Source organism: Manihot esculenta, chromosome 7 (assembly GCF_001659605.2).
Source record: "Manihot esculenta cultivar AM560-2 chromosome 7, M.esculenta_v8, whole genome shotgun sequence".
Taxonomy (NCBI): Eukaryota; Viridiplantae; Streptophyta; class Magnoliopsida; order Malpighiales; family Euphorbiaceae; genus Manihot; species Manihot esculenta.
Window position 1 is genome coordinate 31975739 of NC_035167.2, and position 19463 is coordinate 31995201.

Sequence of the window (19463 nt, forward strand, 5' to 3'; positions counted from 1 at the left end):
ATATATAATATTTTATTTTATTTAAAATATTATTAAGTAAAAATAAATTTTTTAAATATAAAAAATATACATATAATTTATAATAAAAAACGCTAGAGGAAGGGGTTGAACCTTCGACCTTGTGGTTAACAGCCACACGCTCTAACCAACTGAGCTACTCCAGCTCATGCCTCTACTGTATCACAGTATAGTAAATAAAACGTATATTATGACAAAACTACCTAATTAGCTTCTATATGTTAAAAAATACAATAAATAATCTATATGGTTTTCAAAATTAAATTAAAAGGTTCATCAGTTAATTTTTATCACTGTTACTATTAATTAATACAGTAAAAATGGGAGAAAAACTAATAATATTTATGTAAAATTAACATAACAATGCTAAAATTTAATACAATTATCATTTTATTAGAGCTTTTAAAACTATAAAAATTGTTTAATGAAAAAATATTATTTGATTTTTATGTTATATAGAAATTGATTAGTTAGTTTTTAATTTTAAAAAATATATTAAAATATTTATAATATTTTAAAAAGTTTAATAATTTATTTAATTGAGTATTGTAAAAAAAGTTTAAAATATTTTTAATATAAAGGGTTTAATTAGTAGATTTTATAAAATTGAAAAATTAATTAATTAATTTTTTAAAATTATAAAAATTAAATAATAAAATACTTGATATCAGAATTAATAAAATCATACAGGCTTAGGCCATAATTTTTTATATTTTAATAAAATCATACAGGCTTAGGCCCATAAAGAACCAATTATTTAATTTTTATATTTTAATAAAATTATTTGGTTCTTTTATACATTAAAAAATTATTATTGTATTTTTTTCAATTTTTTATTTTAGATATATAATCTAATTTAGGTTAAAATAATATTTATAGTATTATTATTATTAATTATTACTTACAGATTAGTGATAAAATTTAAATCTTCTTTATGTAGTTTTGGTGTTGTTAATAATTTGGGTTTTGTTGAATAAAAGAAAGGAAAAAAAAGTGCGTTGGGTAAAAAAAATTTAAAAAAAAAAATAAAAGAAAAGGGAAAAAAGGAAGGAAGGAAGGAAGGAAGGAACCTTTTTGTTCCTTGGGGGTTGAATTCAAAGAGAGGAGAGGAGAGGAGTGGGGCCATTTGTCCCTTTCGGCAGCAATGCCTACGTTGGCCAAATTTGAACGTCTTAGCTTCGATTTCTTAGATGCTTCTGCCTTCAATTTCAAGCCCTGCCCTCTTTTTTCGCCGTCTTCAAACTTTGAAATTAAGAAATTTAATAAAAAAAAATCTCCAATTTAAGTCAATTAAATAAATAATAATTAGATAATATACACTCAGCTTTCGTATAATGCAAATTATATTAAAAAAATGTTAATTTCATTAAGGGTGATCTAATAAAACTATAATCAAGGTCAAGACATTCATTAATACCACTATAAATAAGGAATTTAAAGCTCTGAATAAGGGAAAATCAAAACACTATGGAAACTTGAAGATTCCTATAAGAAACTTGATCTGTTTCCTAATCTGGTAGCAATTAAAGAATTTATATTTCATTTTTCCTATAAATTTTTTGTTGTCAGTCATTGATAAAAGAAAAATAAAAAAGGCGGTTACTCTCACAAAAAATAGTCAAAACTATACGTAAAGAAACTATATGATGGAAAATAAACTATAGAAATACAATAATAATAAGAAGTTTCCAAAATTGAGAAAGATCGAAATTAGTAATCGGAAAATACACATGCAATCAACTAGGTGATCGATAAAAAAATATACAAAAGAAATAGAAAAAAAAACTTCTACAATCAAGTTCAATTTTACTATCGGAGTTAATAAAAGGAGTTCTCAAAACGAGAAAGGTCAACGAAAAATAAGGAAACTCTCATCACCTTGTTAGAGAAAAATCAAATTTAAGGGATCTACATCTATATCTATAATCAGAACCATCATGTAAAACTAACACAAACAAAAAGCAGGAAAATAAATATCTCCCCCACTAGAATTATTAACTGATAACGTATAAAAAATAGGACCCCAAGATCGTAATACTAGAATTATTAACTGACAACGTATAAAAAATAGGATCCCCAAGATCGTAACACATGCATACGTGAATCGAAAATCTTTCTATCTAGTCGGATCGGACAATAAGAAGCCCGACTTATTGAGTACAAAGAATCACACTAGTAACACTTATGAGTTTATCGAAACCCGAAACGGATAGATCGACCTCCTCAAATATTAGAGAGGACGAACAAACCGACCTCCTAAAAAATCCGTACTACAATAAGGTTTTGAACGCCGACGTGGTCGACCTCAATAACTGGAATGAGCTCATTTCTATGTAGGTCCGATGAGTCCGGCATGACCTGATGAAGCTAGAATAAAGATGCCGACCTCCTATGAACTCGTTGCCTCCTTGATTCAAAACAGAGATCATAAGCGCCCATGTAAAGGGTACGAACCGGCTAATTTCGCATTTATTATTCTATAGTTCATCATTAATGTACTACCTGACACACCTGCACAAAAGTATCGCTGTCTGCTGCTCTATGAGAAGGGGACATGGCACCAGGAGTATTAATTTTATTTAAAGGTATTTATGCACCGGACTAATCCTAAAAAAGGATATCTCCTTCCCTGAAAATGGACTTATCTCTTTCTCTCAGTCACACAAGAAATACAAAAAACTACCATTCTCTTCTCTTCTCTTCTCATTTTTACTTCTCTTTAACTCCATGAAGTTTTAAGATCTGATTTGAGCGTGGAAAGATCTCCACCGAGAGCTTTTCCGTGGTCCCCTAACTGTCTTCTTCACCTTATATATTTCATTCCTTAAAGTAAAATATAGAGAGATTTAATGGACCGGTAAAGAACTATGATTAATCCAGTAAATTAAACTTCTTTTTGGGTGTTCTCATCTAGACGGCTCGTCGAATTTCATCATTATCACTAACGACCAAAAACATAAACACAAACAAATGAAAAATAAATATTCAAACCCTTACCCATAAAAATAGAAAATATAATATTGATATATGTGTATGTCGATTGTATTGAATAATTATCCTGAAATGCTCAAAACCCACAATAATAGGAGGAAGAAAAACATAAACTAGAAGCAGGAAACAACATTTACTTATAATTGAAAACTTGAATTGAATTATTTTAATATACTTTTTATTTTATTTTTTAGTTGAGTTTGTTTACCTTGATGAGTGTTTTTTTACTGTTTATTTTCTTTATAAAAATTGAAAAGTTGTTTTTTATTGTATTAAAACGTTTTTTTATTGATTTAATGAATTATTTAAAGAAATATAATGTGTAGTTTAATAAATTTACAATAATAAAATATAAAACCAAAATAGCAAAAAAAAAGTTAATTAAATCAATTCCAAATTCAATTCAAGTCCTACTTTAATTCAATTAGGAAAAATTACTTTGTAGTCCCTGAGATTTACCGTAATTAACACTTCTGTCCCTCTATTTTGGCGACCCAACACTTAAGTCCCTCACTTTCTTTTCTGTCCGAATTCGTAGTTCTTCCATCCAAAATAGCCATTTTGGACACGTGAATTGACAAAATTAACCATCTTCTTCTTCTTCTTCTTCTTCTGGAATTTCACATTGAAAGAACGATATTTTTGGAAAAAATTATCACATCTCACCTTTGACTCTTTGACCAAACGGTTTAAATGGACGGAAGGACTACGAATTTGGACGGAAGAGAAAGTGAGGGACTTAAGTGTTGGGTCGCCAAAATAGAGGGACAGAAGTGTTAATTACGTTAAACCTCAGGGACTACAAAGTAATTTTTCTATTTAATTAAATTAATATTTTTTTTGAAAAGTTTAAGTTTAATTTTAATTATTAATATATATATATTGATATGGTTGAAAATAAATTTGATCTGCCATTGGTTAGCATGCAAAAATAAAATATGAAGTGGTTGGTAGGGATACTAAATTCAATAGATTGTTTTGAGTTTTAAATGATTGTATAATAATATATACTTGATATAAATTGAGTTGATTATCGAATCTCATACAAATTTGGTTCACTGGTATCGAACTGTGGATAAAAAATTTTACATTTATAGATATAATGTAAATTTATTAGATTATATTCTATTAATAAAATTTATTTGTGAATGCTCCATCTACTAAAAAGAGTGCGAGTCTTGATAAAATATTAAATTTTACTATATTCCATTATTTTTTTATCGATAGAGACTCTTACGGCTATGTTAGTTTAATAGACTTTTATTATTTGACTATGTTCTATTAATTTTGCATAATTATTATGTCGCATTAAATATTTAAAAGAAAAATTAACATTAAAATATTTTTTGCATATATTTTATTTTTAAAAAATAATCTACTTGATAAATGGTAAATGTAATCAACGATTATGTATAATTATAAAAAGAAATTAATTGCATATTTTAATTATGTTTAATTAGTATATGCCAAAGATAACCATATTTAATTTCTCATAGAATTTTTTCAAAAAATTGCTTAATTAACTATAAATTTTATAATATTCACATGAAAACATAAATTCTCAAAATTAAATTATTTAACATGCAAGACTTGATAGTAACTAAAAAAAATATAATAAAAAATTTTAAGCATTTGACAAAAATGTGGTTATAAACTAATTAAAAAAATTTTTCTTCACATTCCCATTTATTTCCATGTTCCTTCTATGAACCAAATCAAAATGCCTTTGAAAACAACCAAAAAATAATAAAATTAAAATAAAATAAATAAATAAATATTGTGTAGGAGAGAAGGTGTTAAGCCATCCAGTTCCTGACCCACCCATACCCTTCTCTCTACCTCAGACCCAAAAGTTCTCCTCCCTCTTCCCTCATCTCTGCCTCCGTTTCTATACAGTCTTTTCCTCTCTGCATTCCCTAATTTTTTCTACAAAGGGTTCATTCAAATATGAATTATTGACTCTGATTATCTGATTTGGTGTTGATTGTGGGTTTTCTTTCTTTTTTCCTCACAATCCACCCATCTTTTGGTTTCCTTCTTCAAAAATCCGTATGAGGAGAGGAAGAGCCGCCGCCGCCACCGCCGCTGCAACTAAAGAAGTAGGGGAACCAAATGGATCTGCTCCTCAGAATATTGTAAAGGGGAAAGAACCCAGATACAGGGGTGTCCGGAAAAGACCATGGGGCAAATTTGCCGCCGAGATCAGAGATCCCTGGAAAAAGACTAGGGTCTGGCTTGGCACCTTCGACTCTGCGGAGGGCGCAGCCCGAGCCTACGACGCCGCTGCCCTTTCCCTCCGTGGACCTAAGGCCAAAACCAACTTTGTTGTTTCGTCTTCTCATTTATCTCCTTTGACATACCAAACTCCCACGGACCCTTTTATGGATTACAGATTATATCCATCAAATAGGTTTGATGAGCATCACGTAAATCCCCAGAGACCCACATCTAGCAGTCAGAGCAGCACGGTGGAGTCATTCAGTGGTCCCAGGCCGCCTGCGACAACAACAGCAACAAAGAAATCAGGGCTTTTGTTGGCAAAGACTGCCCCGAAGAAAACCCATCGTCGGACTCAACCAATGTTGCCGGACGATTGTCACAGCGACTGTGATTCATCTTCTTCGGTGGTTGATGATGGAGATATTGCATCATCATCGTCCTTGTGCTGCCGAAAGCCCTTACCTTTCGATCTGAATTTTCCACCGTCGGATCAGGTTGACTTTGTCATGGACGATCCCCACTGTACTACTCTATGCCTTTGATGATGATGATTAGAAAGGAAACTCAATTTTTTTTAAACATTATTGTGCGGATTGAAGAAAAAAAAATCAGATTAGGTTAAGATAAACTTATCTTAATCTGTATTGAGTATGCACGTATTATGTTTTTCATGATGATCTTATTGGTCAGATTATGGTGGATTATTAAGCTACTGTTTACAGATCCATCTTTGTAAATTTTCTTATTTTCTTTAATAGAAAGACTTCTACTGCTAATACATCTGTGTTGTGTACTATCTTTGCTGCTGCTTTGTTGTTTGCTTGATTTGTAGCTTGGTGTAATTAAGAACATAATCACTGTATTTTGATTATCATTAACTGGGTTTTGTTTAATTTTGACAAAGAAGAGATGAGATGGGGAGAGAAACAGATCCATCAAGGTAGTGTTTGTTTTCTAGCTTTGAAAAGAATGTTTATCTTTGATTTTAGGGTTTATTTTGATATAGTGGATCTAGCTGAACATGGGGTTTCTGGCAACATAGATAATCATTATGGTAGGTGTTGCTTAACATTTTCTTTGGAGTTATTTTTTGATTCTCTAGTAAATAATACATGACCATAAATCCATACGTTTTCTGAAAACCATGCTGATATCATGGATCAGTTTAGTTCTAAGGCTGGTAATTTTTCTTCTCAGCAGTTCTTGTTTCATGTGTGATTTCGCAATAATTAGAGGCAATTGATAATTACTCCTGATTCTATATGATGTTAAGAACTTTTTTCTTCTTAAAGAAATGCTTCTTAGGAAGTCAGCTTAAATTTGATTATCTATTACTAGAATGCAGAGCAAGAACTCTTCTATAAATGGATGGAGCAGGTTGTATATTTGTGAACTATTGATTAGTGTTTATACTTATTTTGTTTCAATATTGTTCATGCCTGCTTGTTAATGTTCATTTGCATTTTTATGACTGCTCGTTATACCTCTTTTGGCTGAGAGTGGCCTGCCATGGAAATGAGTTTCTTCCATGAAAGGCTACTTGCTAGTGAGTAGTGGTGGCAATTTGGTTTCAAAATCTAGGCTAATTTACTCAATTAGAGCTAATTTAGAGTTTGTAATGACCAAGTATTCCTCACTCTTCTTATAGGGAAAAGACAGAATATAACAAATTTCTTGAAGCTAGAAGATGTAGAAAAGATTTTATTTACAGTAAAATGCCTGCTAGACACGAAGAAATTGAGATTAATTATTAACTGTCTGTTGCTCTGAATAGAAGTGAGGAAGATTAAGACAAGTTTGGCAAATTTTCTGTTTTTTCTTTTAATAGTTTAATATTTTAAAAAATTTAATTATTTCATTAATTTTAGCAATTAAATTAATAAAATAATTAAATATTTCAAAAAATTTAAAATGTCCAAAAATGCAGGAATTAATAGTAACTTTTTTATAAAATTAATAATTAAAATTAATAGAAATAATAATTAGTTGAGGATTATTTGATTTTCGGTTAATTAAGTGAAAAAATCGAATTAACAGAACCGAAGCGATTTCCCAATACGCTGTCATTTTAGCCTGATATATATACCCACACTTAGAACAACTTTCAAGTCCCTAACTCATCTCTTTGATTTGCGTTGGGCCGTTGTCCATTCCAAAACCCGTTGTCTGCTTGTAATCTCCATTTTCAATCTCATCTCCTTTCTCCTTCTCCGATCTACTCCTCTCTTCCTATTCTTCTTCTTCTTCTTCTTCTTCTTCGATCTAGTCTTCTTCATGAACTTCTTCTTCAATTTCTTGGTTTCAATCGTTTCCCACGACAATGACTCCCTCCCACTCACATCGGTATCGGCACTTCTAAAGGGTGCAAACAGAAGCGTGAACACCGGGCGATTCTCATATTGCAAATCGACGGATGTTGGTGCTTCTGAGCGACGCAATAGCAGCGACATGAGCAACTGATACTCCTTCTCCTATCTCACACTTATGGGTTTTCACTAAAATTGAAATTTTAGGTGATAGTTTTGTTATATTATAGATATTGTCTATGTGGTTTAATTTTGCTATGTGATTCATCTATTTGTTATTCTGGGAAAGTTTTCTTTGTTTGGAATTCTGCGATTCTTTGAGTTTTACTTGGTATGATTGGAGAAGTTCCATTGTCATTTGGATTGGAGATGGATAAAATCGATTGGGTTCTGTCCTAAAAAATCTTACAAATCAAACCTATCGATCATACACCCTTAATAATAGTATTTTAAAATGTGAGAAACATTTTATTTAATTTTTTAAAATTGAATAATTAATTAATATTTTTTTTAAATTAAATGATTAATGAATTAAACAAATATAAATGAAAAAAATATTATAATAAAAAATGTCAATATTTCTGCATACACCCTTAATAATAGTATTTTAAAATGTGAGGAATATTTTATTTAATTTTTTAAAATTAAATGATTAATGAATTAAATAAATATTTCTGCATGAGTGAGGAAATTGGAATCACGCTAGAGGAAGGGGTTGAACCTTCGACCTTGTGGTTAACAGCCACACGCTCTAACCGACTGAGCTACTCCAGCTTTGCGTGAGAGTTTAGCATTTTAATCTTAAAGTATATTTGGCAGAGAAATATTCATTATACTAATTCTATGGTTCTCTTTTTGTTAATAATACACCATAAAATATTTTTAATTCATTTATGAATTAAAAAAATCAGTATTTTTCATAGTATTTCAGATTGTTTTTATTCATTTTAATCTTTCACATGTAACTTTTTTCCTTTATTATTTGGAAATCTGAACCATTATTAAAAGAAAATATACTATATGATTGATAATAACATACATCAATTCCACGTATTAATTTCTGAATTTGAAATTTCATAATAATAATAATAATAATCAAAATTTATAATTTAATATCTCAATATTACTATTATTTATAAATTAATTTTTTTACTTTTAAAAATTCATTAAAACATCTGTGTCTTTTATTTTTGTTAATAAAATAATTATTCAATTCATTTTTTTTTATCACTTTTGCAGTTAAAATTCTTTTAAAAAAAAAACAGAATTTTTTTCCTTTAAAAAAAAAAATCTTAAAATGCCTTTCTAGCAAAAGAGAATTTTCAAGTTATTTAGGACTATATAGGCAATTTTTCCTTAACTCAAATAATTAAGAGGAAAATGATTACTAAATTCTTGAATTTTAAAAAAAATCATTAATTTGTTTCTATTTAAAAATTATATAATTAAATTTTTTTTATTAAATAAAATTAATCTTTAATTTTTTAATTAAAAAATTTTATTAATCTATTTTATATAGTTGTATTATTTTGTCTATATATTTTATCTATTATCTATTACTTGGAGCTTAAATATTTATGCTGTTTAGTTTTTATGATTTAAAATAAAATAAATTAATTAATAATTTTTTAGTGAAATTACTAAATAATTTAATTTTATAAAATACATAGATATTTTACCTGATTGATTTTGATATAAAAATAAATTAATAAATTTTTTAAAAACTCAATAACTTAATAATAATTCTATCATAAATAAAATTACAATCTCAATTCCTATTTTTACAATAATCATCCTTTTTTTTTCCAGTCCATAGATCTTATTTCTAAATTTTAAAATTTCAATTTCGCGTGTATCCAAGTCAATTATTTTTTTCAAAATATTTATAAAATAAATAATTTACTTATTATTTAAATTATTTTTATACAATTACTTTTTATGATTAAGAATCAATAGTTATTTTTATTTATCTCTATTCATACAATTGAAATTATATATTAGATAATTTAAGTTGTATTGAAAAAACTTTTAAACTTATTAAATTCATGAACTATTTAGATTTATATAAAAAATTAAATTAAAAAAAATAAATTTAATAAATTATGAGATAGATTATTTATTTTTAAAAAATAAAACTTAAATATAAATAAAATTAGATAGTGTTTATATGGGTAATTGATTAAACTATTCAAATTAAAAAAAATTAAAGTAAGTAAATTAATTCAAGTCATCAAATTTTATGAATTTTCTTTAATTATTTTAAATTTTAACTTAAAACTTTTTATTTTTAATAGTTATATAGACGTAAATGAAATAAGTTCTTATTAAAAAATAAAATTGAGCTCTTGACTTAAATTACTGTATCTACCATTCTTGCTGGTGTTGCCACCATAGCCAATATCATCCCCTAGCAGCATCACCACCATTCTCATCCCTTGTCTCTCTGCCTCTCGCCTGATTTACACTTTCTCTTCTTATTTTTTAATTTTATTCCTTTCCCAAAGCCTCAAGCAAATCTTTCATACTCTCCTTAAATCTCTAAGTCTCTAAATCTAATCTCCAAGGTTACATCACTAAATGCACTACGACATAAGATTGAAAAAAAAGAAAGAAATATGTGAATTTGTGGTTGATGAGGTTGATAAGCTTATGAGGATGCAAGAACTAAGCATATTATTACAGTTGTTGTTGACGCTAGCTGGCCCTCACCTACCAGTGAATGATATAGTTGAAAAACCTGATAACCAGAACGCCACGCCATCAATCCGTTTTTCCTAAAGATTCGCAATCTCAGCCGTCGGATTGGAAACAACCGTCGAAAGTTCTTCTCATAAACATTCGGCACGGATCGACACCGCGGTACCTCGAGCTTGGGTTTTTGTATATATAAACCCAGTTGCCTTCATTTCGCTTTATCAGCGGATCAAACAATCTCTCAATTCTTCCTGCTTCTAAAATTTATTAAAATCAGGTACTAAATCTCTCTTTTCTTCTCCACTTTTCTACAGTTATTGATAGATCTTCTTCATTTTCCCTCGGCCTTTATGATTGGTTGCTGCTTTTGTTAGTATCCTCCTTTTTTCTTTTTGGATTTGTTTGTTTGCTTTGAGCAAAATGGGAATTTGGGGTTCGTCGAGTTTCTGATGGGTTAGTATTAGGCAGAATTTTATTAACGGTTAGGGTTGCTTAGTTTTCGTCACCTTTCTGATTTAACCAAATTTCATTAGGGGATTTTGTTTATTTTGAGTCGAGCGTTCTGTGCATTTGGTTTTGATGTTTGAATTAGGGATTATTTGATTTTGAAATGTTTTCCCATTTTCGTTAAATTTTCATTATCCTCTTGCTGCTACTTGGTTTGAGTTAGTGTAACTGTCGATTTGGGGCGGGGAAAATCACGGAACCCATTAGCAGCTGTTAGTTTGGCATTTTTTTCAAAATTGTTTTTAATCACCCCCTCCTACAGTTATAGCTGTTTGGTTGAGGAGAAAATGCCGGAAAAGTTTAGCATTTATTGCGTATTTATTCAAGCATTTCTCAACATCTTTTTATTTCAAAAGTTAGTAGCTCAGCTTAACAGCGTCTTCGCTCAGTCCTAATTTTGATCAATTAAATCAAATTACAGATCCTTCTCGTGAAGAACAATGTCTGGACGTGGCAAAGGAGGCAAAGGGCTAGGAAAGGGAGGAGCCAAACGACATCGCAAGGTCCTTCGAGATAATATCCAAGGAATCACCAAGCCAGCAATTCGGCGTTTGGCTCGCAGGGGTGGAGTGAAGCGTATCAGTGGTCTGATCTATGAAGAAACCCGTGGAGTACTCAAGATTTTCCTTGAAAATGTGATTAGAGACGCAGTGACCTACACAGAACACGCTCGCCGGAAGACTGTTACAGCCATGGATGTGGTGTATGCATTGAAGAGGCAGGGCAGAACCCTTTATGGGTTTGGTGGTTAAGAGGGTTTTGATTGTGATTGCAAGTCTTGCTGTCAAGAAATTGTGTACTTTTTGGGTAGATGTTTAGATGGGAAGATAGTGGTTTTTGGGTTGGGGATTATTGTAAGTAATCTGATGGGTTAATGGCCAATGGGTATGCTTTTGGTTTTGTTGTTTTGGGTTCTGCTGTGACCACGGTGAATTTGGACTGAAATGAAAATGGTGGTGTAAACCAATTTAATCTTGTTTTCTTCTTCTTATTATTTCTGATTTTGTTGTTGAATAGCTGATATGATATTTATTAATTTTATTTTGTGTCATTTTTAATTATAAACAATGAAAATAGTTCATTTGAAAAAGTGAGCTTTAACAAAATCCTGGAAAAACATGTCGAGCTCAGTCCTCACTGTTTGCCTCTTGCCCAGAAAAGAAAGAGGGAAACATCATTGGAGTTCATCTTTTTGTAATGGAGAGTGAACTCGAACTCATAACTTTTTGAGTAATATATTACCTATTTCCCATTTATTTTTTTATAAATTATAATTTAATATATATAATACAATCTATGAATTGTGCATATGCTTTATACATTGTTTTTAAATTGCATTGTGCATATGATTTACATATTTTTTTTAAATTGCATTTTTACTGTATATATATTTTTAAATCTATCCACTTAATTTGGTGGATTTATATAATTTCTAATTAAGTCTCATAAATTTTTTAAAAAAAATTTATCCACTTAATTTGATAAATTTGTAAACTTTCTAATTAAGTTTAATAAATTTAAATTTTCATAAAAACAATTGTATTTTGATTGTACACCTTTTAATTAGGTTTAATAAATTTAAATATTTACAAAAACCATCCATCGTCTTTGCTTTAGATTTCCATTTATAGTTTCGATCAATAGACTTAATTATACTCTTTAAATGTATAATTGTAATTGTTACATTAAATCCATACTATATGAATTGAAGCACATTTTGAGCATTTTGAATTATATGAATTTAATTTTAAACTTTTTTTATATTTATTATGAGTATTTTAAATTATATAAATTTAATTTTAAATATTTTATATCTATTTAAATGATATAAGTTATTTCATACCATTATTATAAGTCTGTTATTTAGAACGACATTTTACACCTAATAATTTTTAAATTCAAAGACTATAGTAGCCGTAGGCTTTGTCTGTGTCGTTGTCCTTTGTGTAGTAATGAAGTCTAACCTTATGTTAATTTGTGGTGTGTTTTGGGTTGGTGGACTGTTTAGTTTGGAGAAAGTTGGATGTTGCTTTGGATGTTTTTTTTTTCTTTATCTTTTGGATTGAATGTCCTTGTGTTGGATTACATATTGCCATCTGGGTGTATCATGACTTGGTTTCCTTCTCCGACTGTTGAAAGCGGTGGATGTATGGACGATGGGTTGCTGTTGCATCTGGAGGTGCCGGGAGAGATGAAGGTCGGTGGGGGGTTGTTTCACCAATTGCTTTGAGTTGTGGGTTTGTGATCATAGGTTGTAGGGTGGATTTCTGTTTTTTGAAATTTTTTTTTTTTAAGTTTTGAATTCCATGTATATTTAGTTTTGACCGGCTGACTCTTTTAATGAAATCATTATTTGTAAAAAAAAAAAATTAATTATTTACTTCTTTTAACTTTTAAAAATATATTAAATAATTTTTATGTGTTTAGATTAATTATTTGATTTTCTGTTAATTGCTTAAATAATAAATTTTTTGAAAAATGATGTTTTTGAAAATAAAAAATTAAATAATTATTTAATTCTTATTAATATTGAATCTATATAAACATAATGCAAGTAGTTTATATGAAATTTATTATAATTTTATGTTATAAATTTATATAAATTCAGTTTAAATAAATATATTTTCTTAATTAAATATATTTTAAATATAAAATTGGTTTTTTAAAGTAACATATTAAATGTCATTGTATTTAAAATAAAAGAAAAAAATTAAAAAAGAGAAAGAGATTTAATGCTCTTCTTTTGAAAAAAAAAACTAACAAATGGTAAAGTCTACTGTCATGTTTTGAATAAAAGAAATGGAATGATTGCAAAAAGATTTTCAAGATCTATTCTTCTGCACATCTAATATAAAACATTAGTTAAATAATTACTTCATCTTGGCACGCAAGGATTTTTAAAGGATGGACAGATGAACACAGATTTTACAAATTTTTTTTTTATCTACGGATTAAGGAAATCAAATTCTGAGTCTGAAATTCCTAATTTCTTTTGTCAATTCAATTTGATGGCAATTGGGCTTCATCCCTCCGGTATAAGGTCTAATCCAAAATAGCGACCTTGATTCAAAAGTCATTGGACCTCTTCAACGAGTCCGTTTGGACCGTCCAGCCTTGAGGTCGGACCTCCCGTGGGTTTCGATCCTTTCACACCAAGCTCAACCCTAAAACGTGACAGGAGAAAGAGACAGCAGATCCAGTCACTTTGTAGTACTGTCATGCACTGGAAGAAATTAAATAGCCGCCTTCGTACATATAACCTCTATGACAGAGATATGTGATACTATATCTGAGAGGTCGTTAGGCATCGCTAAAGGACAAAAGGAAGGGAATAAAAGGGAAAGAACCCCTTTCCCTCACCTAAGCTTACTCAATTTTTATAAACCCTATTTTCTAAATCTCATATCATCACAATTCATTTCGTTCATTTTCTCTCTTTAAAAGCCGTTTCCTCTTTCTTTTCTCAAAAAATAAAAAAGCAGCTTTTTAACCAAGTTATTGAGTGATTTTTTTTTTCATTCTGTTTTTTAAAGGAGGTAGAATAAAATAATTTTTCTTTTTAAATATATTTTGATGAAATATGATTTTTTATAATTTTTTACTATTTGAAAGAAACAAAATTAAAAGATATTTAAAAATTTTGGGAAGAATTAATGGATTAAAATTAGAAATTTTTAAAGATTTGCAAGAATCTTTAAAATTTTAACTTTAGAAAACTTTACCCTCTTCTGAATATATATTCAAAATTTTAAACCTTAAACACCTTTTATTACTTAAAAAATCTTTTTTTTTTCAAATAAGCGATAATCTTCGAATGCGAAAAGTTTAGCACATTACTAATTTTATCTCATAATTATTTTAAATTTTTTTATAATATTTAATAATTAAAATTAATAGAATTTTTAAAATATCAAAGACGTTTTAATATATTTTTGAGACGTTTTAATATATTTTTTAAAATTAAGAGATTAATTAGTGAATTTTCATATATTATAAAAATTAAATAGTAATTTTTTATAATAATTATTAGATATTATTTATATTTTTTATATATTTATTTATCATTTTTTTTATATAATTTTACCTCGGTGTCAATAATTAATATTGAGTTGAATTTCTATTAAAATAAAGAATTAACCTCAAAGTTCAAGTAAAAAATGAAATGTAATTTGAATTAATTATTTTAATAATTTTATATACAAGTGAAAACCTAATTTAACAAAAAATCAAAGATGCAATGAGAGTATGTGATTGTTTTTAACTTAAGCAAATGGTTTGTGGTGAGATTGTTTACAACAAAAGCAAAATGCATATGTGAGATAGTTAAGTGTAAATACCCATAAGACATTTTTAATATTTTTTAAAATATAATTTTTATTAATAAATCCAAAGTTTATTTTGACCAAAACACTCCCATATACCCAATTTAAAATCTAAAATATTAAGTAAAAAAAATTTAAAATATAAGATATTACTAAAAAAATATCAGAACAAAAAGATTAGAGTGTGAGACTAATTAAGATACTATTTTTCTAGCTAATAGATGGTAGCAATATTTCGCCTAATTCACGAGATTCAATCAGAAAAAATATTTATAATTGATGATCTGATCTAGAAAGAGATTGGGATTAAAAGTGTAGGAGTAAGTTTAATTTGAATTGATCATGTTTTCTCTTTTATTATTTTTTAATTTTTTAGTGACACATAATTATCATCTTACTATATGTGGTTGTCACGCAGAGTCATACTTATGAGCGTATCCTTCTAGGTACGGTCATCAGACAGCCATTTAATCTCTTCCGACACTGGCTTGCTTTCATACTTTACGTCACGTCAAATGTTTTTGATTTATCTTTGATGAACTTGAGTCCCGGTCAATTCGACTTATTTCAAACACGTATTAAATTATGTGTATGGATCAGCTTGCACATTCTGATGAATTTTGCATTCCTGACTCTCCTATTAAGATTGGTCGGCGTTCATCAATAATTATAAATAAATTGATTAAATTTAAAAATATCTTGTTTAAATACATTTGTAATATTTTAGTAAACTATTTAATGGGTCAAAAACAATATGATTTAATATTTGAAAATGATTTTTTTTTCCAACTAATTTTGGGCAATATTTCAAACTCTTTCCCAAATAGATTCACCAACCCCATGTGAATAAAGTAACATCTTGAAGAACTTTTTAGTGGAAATAATGTATTAACTCTTAAAAGACACCATAATGGCTTTGAATTACCCAAGTCTATGCCTTGATGATGATCATCATACATAAAATAGAATTATTTGAAATATTGTGAATTATTAAGGAAAATTCAATATTTTTAACTTGTAAGTTATTTTTTTAATTTTGAAAAATATATTAAATTTATTAATTAATTAATTTATTATTTTTATCGGTAAATATTTTAATATCTTATTTTTTAGTGTAGAAAAATTAATGTTTATTAATTAATCTTTTTATTTTAAAGATATTTATTTTTTTTAATAATATTTTAATATGTTTTTCAAAATTATATAATTAATTAATGAGTTTTATAAAAAAATTAATTGTAATTTTATTATTATTATATATTCTTTAAAATGATTAAATATTATATAGCAGAATCAAATTAGACGAAATTTGGCTAAGAGTTTTCATCCCAAAACATTTGTCCTGGATTGCCATATGCAATAGAGGATGAGAGGACAATGCAAAACTTCCAAAGCTATGAGCTTTTGGGTACCGAGGGGCAATTGTGTGAATAATGGAGCAGAAAATACAGAACAGTGACTCAACAATGTCCTTTTATTTGTGATCCCATGTGAGTATCCCTCGAAGAATGTGACCTGTCAAACCATAAAAGTGAGAAAATTTGCCGACCCATTTGCCTCCTCAATCCATTGGGGTGTGTTTTTATTAGCTAGAAGCTCCTTGTTTTTGTGTGCAGTTTAGCAAACTCACAGTGCTATTTATTGCTGTTAATGCTCTTTAATCTTTACTAATGCATGTGATTGCTTTGTGGGGTTTAGCTAAAATCATAGATAATATGCCAAAAATAATGTAATTATCCACAAGTGTGTGGCTTAGTATCAAGTGGGTTATCGTTGAAAGAGGCTTTTATAATCATGGTTCATGATTTTTCAGAGAAAGAGAGCTTTGCTGGACAGGTAGTAGCAGATGGGCATGTATGTTTTTCAGTTTCTGAGATTTTGTATTTGGCAGATAAAGTTGGAATGTTCATGTTCACTAAGTATGTGATAAAAAGCAGCAGTGAGTTCGATGTTTCTTTGAGTTGCATTCAAAGTTTTTGATCTGGGTTCTTGGTTTTGGCGAGATTGGGACTGCTCAGTGTCTCACAGTAAGCTTGTCCCTCTCTTTCTTGGCTTCTCTTATTGCAGTTCCTTAGAGTGATTCTCCAAGTTATTTATGGTAACTTTGTTGGTTTGTAGCTAGTTTTGATATATTGCTTTGTGCATTTTAAGCAGTATTGATTTGATTTGGTGACAAAGATGAAATCTTTGAGTAGTGTAGGACTTGGTTTGAGTATAGTTTTCGGTTGCCTGCTATTGGCTCTTGTTGCTGAGCTTTACTACTTGCTATGGTGGAAGAGAAGATTCACCAATAGAGAGATTGGAGATGAGTACAGTAACCCAGCAAGAGAGCTTTTTTACTTGTTCTGTCTGAAAAAGCCATCTTCTTTAAGACACTCTCAAGAACTATGCTCTTCAGTGAGAATCACAGACGCTCTTGTCCCCCATGAGCAAGATTCTCAGCTTCATAGTACAAGCAAAGAGTTTCTGTTCAAGCCCTTTGGCGATGATCCTATGGACACAGAGCTTATGAGGCTGAATAGTCTCTCAGGTCCGCCGAGGTTTCTCTTCACCATTATTGAAGAAACAAAGGAAGATTTAGAGTCTGAAGATGGCAAGTCTAGAGGTGACAACAAGAGTGCAAAAGGTTCAAGAAGTAGAAGCTTGAGTGATTTGCTTCTCAATTTAGAAACTCCATATCTAACCCCTCTTGCTTCCCCGCCATTTTTCACACCTCCTCTTACTCCATTGGACGCTGGCTACGGCCAGAGTAGATTCAACCATCTCTTTGAATCAGCAGCAGATGCAGAGTTTAACAAGGTAAGATCATCACCACCACCAAAATTCAAGTTCTTGCAGGATGCAGAGGAGAAACTATACAGAAGAAAACAGATGGAAGAAGCAGAGAAAAAGGTCCAGAAGAATGATGGGTTTGATCTAGATGATGCAAAAAAGGCTGCTACATCAAAGTTTCTGAAAGATGAGGAAGATGGATCCTTTATCACCATCTTTGTTGATAAGAACAAAGAAAAAGAGCTTAATAATCAAAATCACCTTCCACAGTACCATTCAAGCACTTCACAGATACTTCCTCTTGCTTCTTCACCTTTAAGATTCACATCAGCAGCCAATAAAAGTCCCATCTTCCATTAATGCTTATCATTCATGATCAATTAACATATAATCAAGAGGTGTTTCCATTTTTCACTATTCACTTTCAATTATATTAGATATTAATTTTGATTTAGGATTTTCCCTTTTTCTTTTCTTTTCTTTTCTTTTTTCTTTAATATCTGCTGGGATGTTTGGAGATGGTGATTAAAGGTGAAACCTGCAAAACACTCGTGAAACGTTTTGTCAAAAAATTTCAAGTGGAGAGGAGAACAATTTCTGCTATCTCTAACTTTTGAAACTTGAAAGGTGAGCAAGAGCAAGTGGTGGACTTGTGGGGTTGCTTTGTTTTATTCAATCTCCATGTCTCCCTGAGCTGTCTTGTACATGTAATCATTCTGCTGAGTGACTGTACTACTGCTGTTTTTGTCCACAGGAGCACTGTAAAAAAAATTATTTCAAGACCAAAAGCAACTGCTTTTGTTCTTTTTTCTTTTTTGTTGAATTAAACTAACATTATTGCGAAGTTCTAATCTTGTATTCTTTTGTTGCACGGTAATTGTGGACGCCCCACAAGGCATTTTTGATAGAAAATGATTCTGACCGTCGGATGAACGATGTTCATGAATCTAGGGGGAAGAGGGTATTGGAAATCTTTAGCTAAAGAATAAAAAGAAAGGGGAAGGTACCGGCGAAGGAAGTGACAAAATTGGAAAAAGAAAGAAGAGAGAAGATGGGTCTTTGGGCTTTTTCGTAAACAACAAAGAGATGAAATTGCTCGTGAAAATGTCTCGTGGGGTTGGAGGCCGAAAGTTGCCCCCAGCTTGTAGAATCATTACAGCCATGACCTTTTCTCTCTTCTTTATGTATTTAATGCTGATATCTTCATGCTTGAATCATTAGACTTTATATTTGATACTATGAGATCTAGAGAAAATAAGATTTATAATAGTTGAGTAAGTTTGGTCTGAGAGGAGGTTATTCTTTCTTTTTTTTTTTGTCTGTTAGTAACGTCCAATGGTTTTGCTGCTATTAGACTACATGTCTCTGTTATACGGATACGTACGTACAAAAGCGTCAGACGTCTGCTCTATGCTAAATGGCCATTTAATTTTCCTTCTGGCACGCGTGTAAACAGATCTACTAGGTGGATGAGCTGGTTATCCCCTCTCTTGCTAAGCCTCATGACCAAGCTGGGAGTGAAGAAATTGAGACCCAAGGGAGGCGCGATCTCAAGGCCGAATGGTATGGGCAGGCCCATTTAAAAGGATTTGTGAACCTTGGACTAGAGCTGTCATCATGGGCTCGGCCTCGT

At 29.9% G+C, this 19463-nt stretch overlaps 3 protein-coding genes and 2 non-coding genes across 5 annotated transcripts; 3 read left to right on the forward strand and 2 right to left on the reverse strand.

Annotated features, from left to right (window-relative positions):
- Nucleotides 1-90: 90 nt before the first annotated feature.
- TRNAN-GUU lies at nt 91-164 on the reverse strand. Its single transcript has one exon. It is a non-coding gene; the product is annotated as a tRNA-Asn (tRNA).
- Nucleotides 165-4807: 4643 nt separating this feature from the next.
- LOC110618538 (ethylene-responsive transcription factor 3) lies at nt 4808-6007 on the forward strand. Its single transcript, XM_021761679.2, has one exon. The coding sequence runs from the start codon at nt 5061-5063 to the stop codon at nt 5769-5771; it is 711 nt and encodes a 236-aa protein (XP_021617371.1). The 5' UTR covers nt 4808-5060; the 3' UTR covers nt 5772-6007.
- Nucleotides 6008-8235: 2228 nt separating this feature from the next.
- Nucleotides 8236-8309, reverse strand: TRNAN-GUU. The gene has a single exon. It is a non-coding gene; the product is annotated as a tRNA-Asn (tRNA).
- Nucleotides 8310-11157: 2848 nt separating this feature from the next.
- On the forward strand, nt 11158-11711 carry LOC110618626 (histone H4). The gene has a single exon (XM_021761800.2). It carries the CDS (start codon nt 11177-11179, stop codon nt 11486-11488), a length of 312 nt encoding a protein of 103 aa, XP_021617492.1. The 5' UTR covers nt 11158-11176; the 3' UTR covers nt 11489-11711.
- Nucleotides 11712-17081: 5370 nt separating this feature from the next.
- On the forward strand, nt 17082-18674 carry LOC110619848. The gene has a single exon (XM_021763417.2). It carries the CDS (start codon nt 17237-17239, stop codon nt 18188-18190), a length of 954 nt encoding a protein of 317 aa, XP_021619109.1. The 5' UTR covers nt 17082-17236; the 3' UTR covers nt 18191-18674.
- The last annotated feature ends 789 nt before the right edge of the window (nt 18675-19463 follow it).